This window comes from Magnolia sinica, chromosome 14, assembly GCF_029962835.1.
Source record: "Magnolia sinica isolate HGM2019 chromosome 14, MsV1, whole genome shotgun sequence".
In the NCBI taxonomy this organism is placed as follows: Eukaryota; Viridiplantae; Streptophyta; class Magnoliopsida; order Magnoliales; family Magnoliaceae; genus Magnolia; species Magnolia sinica.
The window spans coordinates 74,301,313-74,309,530 of NC_080586.1; the positions used below are offsets into that span (position 1 = coordinate 74,301,313).

Sequence of the window (8,218 nt, forward strand, 5' to 3'; positions counted from 1 at the left end):
TATGAGTAAGATCTATCATTCTGAGTAACTTTTGCCACGTGGATATACATGATGAGGTCAATTATATCAATGGTCTGGATAACAGAACGATGGGCCCCATCTGTACAAACTGAATGACTGTTGAAGGTATTACACAAGCATTTGGCCATACTTCTTGTATTTTGCAATGCAATTTGAGCTTCTGAAAATGGCAAGATATACTAAAAGTCAATGACAACCATGAGAACCTCTCGTCTTCAAAGGGTATGTGGGGTGCGGATCTCAGTGATCAAGGGAAGTGGGGCCCATAGCTCAGTATTATAGGACATTGATCTTTTTTTTTTTTTGTTAACTTGTTAGTACACCCCACTGTCAGTTCACACTTCACTGTAAGCCACCCCCACTAGGGATCAATACCGAGACCTTAGTGTTGAAAGGAGGTATCTTTCACTCAGTCTAACACTTGAGCAATGGATCAGGATGTGATTAATCCCCACACAAACATCCATCCAATGATTGGCCTTTTGCCTACGAAAGGCTCTGCAGATCAACTTCCACCATCCATGCTAGGGCCTACAAGAGGCTAGTGGTCTTGATCATCGATCCATGGGCCGCTCCAAATCATACAAAAGGTTTGGTGATACAGTGCATTTCTTCAGCTGGAGAAATCCTTACTTGCTCTTTACATGGAATCGGGCAAAGCGATTCATTCAACAAACAGCTTGTTTACATAACCAAAAAACAAGCTTTCTCAAAAGCTTGTTATCTCAATCGATTCAATAGGTGGGATGTTGAATTATAATATACAAAACCCCCCATTTGAAGGGGAAAAGACTGAAGGCAGCTTTCACTGCAGCCCATCAATGCTTGGGCTGGTTTTAACTGCAGCAATTCAAGGAAGCTCAACCTCACAACATCCGCAGGCCACATCTGAAAACTTCAGTTCTTCATCGCTTGAATTTCAAATAACCCAATTAAGCTTACTTGGAGTTGGGTACGAGGTGAAAAGCCGCTGAAACTTTTGATCAAGCATTCCTTCTTACTCAGCTTCTGCAAGTCTTGCGTGTATTGATTCTGGACTTGAAATCTTATTGACACTGTCAATACAAACAACACAACCAAAAATGATATTTACTACTATGAACAGTACATAACTAGATAGGACTGTAAATCAGTTGTACTTGCTCAAAATGATTCAAGTGTTCATACAAATATTCTGGCATTATTTCACAGTTATGTGGGTTAACGCAGTCACCAACTAGTAAAACCGGCAACTGCAATGCACATGGAGAGGAAGAAGTTGTGAAAGGTAGGTCGCTTTTGTTGGAAGGAAGACAATGATGCAGCTTTGTCATAAAATACCTAAATGCACTTTCAATTGCTTAAAGACCCATTTCATGTCCTTCCATATTACATGGTTTAATATTTAGTAATGTCTCAACCCTAACCACCCAGTAAGATAGCTTCCAAACTCCAGTGGATTGTTTCCAACCTGTAATCTGCATGTGACATCCAACCTGTACAATAGGTTGGCAACACCTCAGGATCCCCTTGTGAAAAAAATCAGCCCCATCCGCTCACAAGGAGGTCCAGATTTGTATTGTTGTTATTTATCAGCAGCTGTACTTTGCTTCCTATGGCATGGCCCGCCAAATGAGTAGATGGGACTAGTTTTTGCACAAGGAAATCCTAATGGTAGGGCCAACCTATTGGACAGGTTGGATGTTGCAAACAGTTGATGGGTTGGTGTCCGCTGGGCAGACAGTAGCTTTTTGACAAACTGGTTGGACTTCAGACCTCATATTTGAATGACCATTTTGCATGTAATTTTATGCTGCCGGCCATTCTCGTCATATTAGTGGAGATGGGAAATGTTCCCATGCATGGGTTGCATGTGAACAATAAGAAAGGAACTAGACAATGGATTGGCCCATCCTCATGACACTTTAATTCAGTCATGCATGGCCCACCTTTCAGTCAGTCAAAGTCAATCCATAAGGAGGCCCCACTGTAGATGGGAAAAGGCCAAGAGTCCTCCATTGAATAATCCCGACCAACACATAAGGTGGATGATTAACCGTTCACTTACCAGTCATCAATTTGAAGGACAATGGGTAAGACATTTCACAGCATTGCCTATCCAAAGTGGGCCCAATAGATAAAAGTCTGTATCACTGAATGGTGGGCCGCACTATATATAAATCTTTTCAAACAAATGGCTACTAATTTAGGGCACGCAACATATCTTTGTTATAAAAGGAAAAAAAAACACTGGGGCAACAAGTTGCTTTCTGGAGGTTCCAAAACCTAATGTCAGAACTAATCTTAACATCAAATAACCTCATGCAAGTAGAAGAAAAAGGAAAATATCAAGGACACTGAACATACTGTCTATTGTCTTGATAGTGTCTGAGAAAATCAGCAGTAAATTTCAACCAGCAAACACAAGAATCTTGAGTTTTTAGCAGTCGCTGGTCCTTACAGTTCATTTTACATGGGTTGTGGTTCTAATATCTTCCGTATTTTCAAGAAATTTATGGGGTTTTTACTCCATTCAAAATACACTACACCTCTCTCAGTCTTCGGATCATGGGCCATGTCAGCTTTAAGTTGTTCTTTATTAAAAGAATACATCAATACTGACCAGCAAAAATCAAGGGCCCCACTGGATGAAACACATCCAATGAATAGATTATTTTAACCATATGATTTTGGTTATCATCCTTTTTTTACTGTCCATATGATGACCACTAATTAGATTGCTAAAATCAGCAAATCACACTTTCAGGCATGCTCCATCTGCAGCAGGAGCCCCAATTTGGATGGTCTGGATTGACATAGATTGTGCCATGTGTACAGTCGACATGCCGTCATTATTTATGAAATGGTGGATAATAGTCTGGCACTAAAGAAAAAGAAGAGAACTAGTTAAGCATTCTTGAAGCTCACCAGAAAAGGAAATCTCCACTGGATGACATCTTTCCAGAAATCCAATCAGGGACAAGTTCTTGCAATAGCTTCAGCTGTTCTTCGACTTCTCCTGCAAATCCAGATAAAAAAAATATTTTAGGTTGTGAGCCCCTCTGCTATTATTTTTAAAAGGTTATCACTGATCATAACCAAAAAGAAATAAAGGACTTACTTCTATCAACTATGTCACAATTATTTGTGATTATCTTGTGCATGAGCTCCTGTTTTGTGAGAACAGACCGCCTCATTGACTGGAAAATGAGGTGGATCATGTCAAAGAGCTTAGGCAAGCATGCAATCATCTGTTGTCGCCTCTTGGCTTCAGGTACACCTGCATTTTTTTCCTCCATTGCCTTCCTCTCTTTCTCTCTTAACTGTAAAGAGCAAATCTAGTTAGGTCTTTGTTGATGTGCTCCAATATAAAACATGGACATGACAGTTGAAGTTAAACACTGCAAGCACAAGAAAACCTAACCGGCTAATCCATTTGTATGGTAGCATTACGATGTTAAATCCTGTTTGCTACATGCTCCCTTCTATCTATGAGGCCCTATCATGGATGAGCCTATCCCAAGAATACACTATTGGGACTATTCTGACTGCCAGCGTGATTTTTGAGACATGCCCATCCATGGTAGGGTCTAATAAATGAATGTTTCGGATCTTGTACATTGTGCCATTATATGTGTCGAAAACTGGATTATTTCTTATATGCACATAGGAAAATATATGTAATTGCATTTGTATGTTATCCTTATGTTCCTATGGAGCACTACATGTCTCTCTCATGTTTATATGTGGGTGTGAACGTGCGTGCGTGCATGTCTTTCGGGCTAGCACGTGTACACACAATTACATTTAGCCCACAAAAGACCGCATGCATAAAAATTAGCATGAGAAAAATATATAGTCCTCTAGTCCTCCACAGCGTACAGGGATAACATACACAAAATTACATATGTTTTCCTAAAATGCAAATGAGTAGAAATCTCTGAATCTACTAATACTACTTATGGCATATAGAATTATGAGAAATTCCAACCATGCAGCCATCTGTTTTGAGCACCAGGCGTGCCAACACAACTATCCCACATGCAATGATTTAAGAAATAAAATGACATCATGTTGAAGAAGTTACCGACTGCAAAAGCGTCTCTGGAAGAAATTTAAGAATATCATCAACTTCTGATGTGCCAACGTCATTCTTTTCATCTTCGAGTTCAGTGTTCTTTGTGGGAGTGTTGAATTCCAATGACCTGGATGGAATCGGACGCCTTGCTGATTTGTTCAGTGATGTGGAAGCATTATATGGACTGCATGGACTAAGGCGACATCTCTTTGGTGATTGTAATTCGGGCGTTGCAGTCGTCAGCTTTAATGGAGTAGAAATGAGCTTTGCAGGAGTTCCTGTGATGCCATCTGCTGCTGTTTGAGAATCATAATCTCCTTTCTTCATGGTGATCCGTTCTTTGTGGATTTCACAAGGGCTTGATGGAGGAATTTGAACATGGGAAGAGCCAAAAGTTAATGATTTTTTACTGGTAGGCAGTTTTGAAGAGCATCTAAAGGGGGATTGATTGACAGGAATAGGGGCTTCCTTGTCAGAGAGTTGTTTGTTAGTGCATGGACTCGAGAATGAGGTAATAGGTTTCAGAGGATCTGCTGAATGTTCTAGTTGGGTCTTTTCTGATTTGGGGATTGGAATTTTCTGCGAAAATCGCCTCTTAAAAGATTGGGACATATGAGAAGGTCGCTGTGGAAGAGTTTCAAATGACGGTGGAGGTAATTGGGGCCCACCAGGTGCAGTAGCATTTGGAAGCATGCTTGGTTTGGTTTTATTGAATGGCTCTGGCAGTGTTTCCTGTGGAACTTCATCACCCTGGTTTGCAAGAGAAAAGCAAGTGTTAAAAATAGACATCCTCTAATGGCAATAACAAGTTAATACCACAAAAGAAATGGAAACAAATCCAATTGAAATGGTTGTAAATCTCATTTTCATCATGAGTGGGAAGCCTATCAGCCAGGCCCAAAACATGTAGGACCATATGGGAGTACCCGTATTGGCCAAATTGTTTTGACCCCAGAAAAGCTTATAAAATATTGGAAAAATGGAAAAAATAGAAAACATCAGAATCTGTCATATTTATATGTTCTGAATATGCACTCAATGGTGCATCATACCATTGTTTGATAAGAATGCCTGTCTGTTGGCTTGACCTGTTAAAAGTCAACCAAATAGGTCCTAATTGTGCACAAATCAAGCATGATTTGATGGATTGGGACCGATTATATTGAAATAAAACAAAAAAGATCATAAATGAAAAAAAGCAATGGTTTACCCCTTCTTCCAATATTTCCAAGATGTTTCGATTCGTTTCACCAAATCCCTCTCAATCTTGGCTTTGATCCTCAAAAAAGGCCCAGATCTAGTAAAACTTTACCTTCCAAGCTTCTTCTATTGTTGATATGAAGAAGGGCAGAGAGACATATTGAAAATAAGTTCTTTATGGCCATATTTTTGTACGAAGATGGGCCGTGTCAGCTTGTATATATGGGCCATTTTCTCCCCTGTGACCAGTTCATCCATGTATCATGTGTTGGGGAGAACGATACAATCATGATGCATCCATATTGTAACCATTTTTAATAAGCTTGATCAGGGGTTAAAAGCATTTCTCGGTCAATGGCGTATCATACTATTCTTTAGATAACCAAATAGGAGTAAAATTATTATTATTTTTATGATATATCTAACCAGATTTGGACAGTTTAGTATGAATCACTTCTATGTCATGCATGCAATTTCTCAGTAATTTCTAACTGCCTGCCTATCATCCATCACTCTATGACATAGTATCAAAGTATTTCTCAAAGCAATAATGATATATTGAGCGGATGTCGAATTCATAACATGCAATCATAAGAATTAAAAATTTGAATAGATTGAAACACATTGCGCTTCAATCCACATAAAACGCTGAGAAATTATAATTAAAAAGTACCTCAGGGTGTGCATTGCAGAAATCCAAAAGGCGGGCACGGAACATCTTCCTCAAAAACGCATAGCCACTTCCTGATTTACGGTTACCGCCATTTTCGAATGCATCCAGTTGTAGGGTGATTTGAAGCTCGGGCTTCATACAAAGTGTCCTCTCATCATGCACAAGGATCTTCTTTATACTAATCACCTCGGGTAAGATGTACTTCAATTGTGCTAAATGACAATGTGAAAACCTCCTAAACAACATAAAATAATAATAATAATAATAAGGGAAGGTGATTTCTACATGATGCGTGGCCAATCAACTGGCCAGATGGAGACCACCTTCGGGCAATGCAGACCATTTATCTGGTGATCCCAAATAACAGAACAGCAATGCCAAAAAAAAAAAAAAGCTTCCTCCATTGAACAATCATAACTGTGCAATTGGTAGCCTGCAGGATGATGATTTTGACAGCATGCTGCATCTAAGAGGTAAGAAAGAGGCTTGAGACATGACCCACCCATGATGGGGCCCAACGGGTGAACCGTCTGGATCAGAGACGGTGGACCCCACCTCACATATGCTGGCTAAGCAATATTTTCTTGGCAACAAAAGGAAAGGGATGTTCAATCCCAATCCTACATCACCCAAACAACAAAATCGGATGGCGTAAAGAGATTGAAAAGATACCTGTCTGTTAGAGATTCAATCTTTGGGCAGATGTTTGCAAAGGTCGACATCGATCGCTTCAATCGTACCAACCGAATCGAACTCTCCAAGCAATCAAAAAACTCACCCAACATCTCATACCTGACCATCCAAACAACATATTCACATTTCAAATGAAAATCATACCATCAAAACAAGAAGAAAAATTCAAGAGAGGACACTTACACGATTTATACAATCAATCCATTGATCCGGACCAATTTATCCAGTATGCCCTGACTGCTACAGAGAGATGAGCCCAAAAACCTGCCAGATGGGAAGATCCTGGCCATCCGATCCCATGCCTGTTTCCCATTCAATATGAATAGATGGGGGATGTGTTAGGACTTTCCCTCTAGCGAAGATTTTTGAGACATCTACAATCTACGGTGGAACCAACCAGATCAACGGCATGGATAACCGAACCATGGACCATACCTGTACGGAATCCGTTCTAAGAACAGTATGAACCATCCAATCAAGAAAAAATCTACAAATTCCACTGAATAAAAGGATGCCCAAAGCATGCAAAGAACCCAAATCACATATATCTTTTCAGCCAATGAAATTGTTAAAATTGGAGAAACCCCCAAAAAAATATGTTATAGGATAGAAGAAAGGCTCACTTTTCAGGAAGCTTGATATCATCTTTTGCCTTTGGCAGCTTTCGGACAGGATCTGCCGTCGAATCGGCATTGACACTGTCCTCTATCGATCGGACGGTGCCTGTTTGATGTGAAGATTTCGTGGTTGTTGTCTGGAGGTCTTGAGCGAACTTCCTCACTTCCTTCACAGAAAAGGCAAGGCCGCGGTTTCTTGTTCGTCGAGGGAGCTGGATCGGCTTCTCGGGCGTGTTTGAGATGAAGAGATCTGGATCCGACGGTGGGGATTTGGCGGGAGTAGGGTTCTTGGATTTGAAGTCGGAGGGTTTTTTGGTGGGAGTGAAAGATGCCATTGCAGAGAGATGGCGCGAGACGGAGAGATGGCGGGAGACGGAGTGGGCTATGTATAGTCGTTGGTTGGCGGGAGATTGTTGGCGGGAAGGCTGAAGTGGCGCTGCCAACGTGGATGTTGCTGACACGCCTACCGTTACTTTCGGGAGATGGAGAGATCCACCGAGGTGGTGGGACCCATGACTGTGGGGCTCACAGTCATGTATTTTACTTAAGATCCACACCGTCCAACCATTGTCAAAGCTCATTCTAGGGAATGATCCTAAAAATAAAGCATGTCTAAATTTTAGTTGGGCAACACCACGAGAAACAGTTGTGATTGAATCCCCACCGTTAAAAACTTCATGGAGTCCACCGAAATTTGTATTTGCCATCCAACCCGTTGATAAGGTCAAAAAGACTTATACGAAGAGACACACAAATATCATCTTGATCCAAAGCTTCTGTGACCCAAGTTTTTAATGGTCCAATAAATAAAATCCCTTTGTTTCTACTAATTCCTGGACTATGGTCCATTTTAAATTTGGATCTACTTGCCTAAAATGAGTTTTCAATATAGATGGATGGCATAGATATAGTTACATACATCAAGCTGCGCCCAAAGTCAGGGGTCCACACACCTCG

At 40.6% G+C, this 8,218-nt stretch overlaps 1 protein-coding gene across 2 annotated transcripts; it reads right to left on the reverse strand.

Moving 5' to 3' along the window:
• Positions 1–668: 668 nt before the first annotated feature.
• Positions 669–7,759, reverse strand: LOC131226205 (CDT1-like protein a, chloroplastic). Of its 2 annotated transcripts, none has more exons than XM_058221970.1 (7): positions 7,268–7,759; positions 6,624–6,743; positions 5,952–6,186; positions 4,088–4,828; positions 3,122–3,323; positions 2,929–3,019; positions 669–1,076 (listed from the first exon to the last, which is right to left on the reverse strand). In XM_058221970.1, exons 1-7 carry the CDS (start codon positions 7,594–7,596, stop codon positions 1,019–1,021), a joined length of 1,776 nt encoding a protein of 591 aa, XP_058077953.1. In that variant the 5' UTR covers positions 7,597–7,759; the 3' UTR covers positions 669–1,018. The 2 variants fall into 2 exon arrangements, with proteins under 2 accessions (XP_058077953.1, XP_058077954.1); XM_058221971.1 differs by lacking the exon at positions 7,268–7,759 and adding an exon at positions 6,909–6,954.
• Positions 7,760–8,218: the final 459 nt, after the last annotated feature.

What these genes read in the sequence shown, in the direction of transcription:
- LOC131226205 (XM_058221970.1), bottom strand. Translation starts at nt 7,596, where the DNA reads ATGGCATCTTTCACTCCCACCAAAAAACCCTCCGACTTCAAATCCAAG. An exon ending in TTGTGACATAGTTGATAGAA is followed by an intron (nt 3,020 to 3,121) that starts GTAAGTCCTTTA and finishes CTGGATTTGCAG; the next exon opens with GAGAAGTCGAAGAACAGCTG. An exon ending in AGTGGAGATTTCCTTTTCTG is followed by an intron (nt 1,077 to 2,928) that starts GTGAGCTTCAAG and finishes TTGTATTGACAG; the next exon opens with TGTCAATAAGATTTCAAGTC.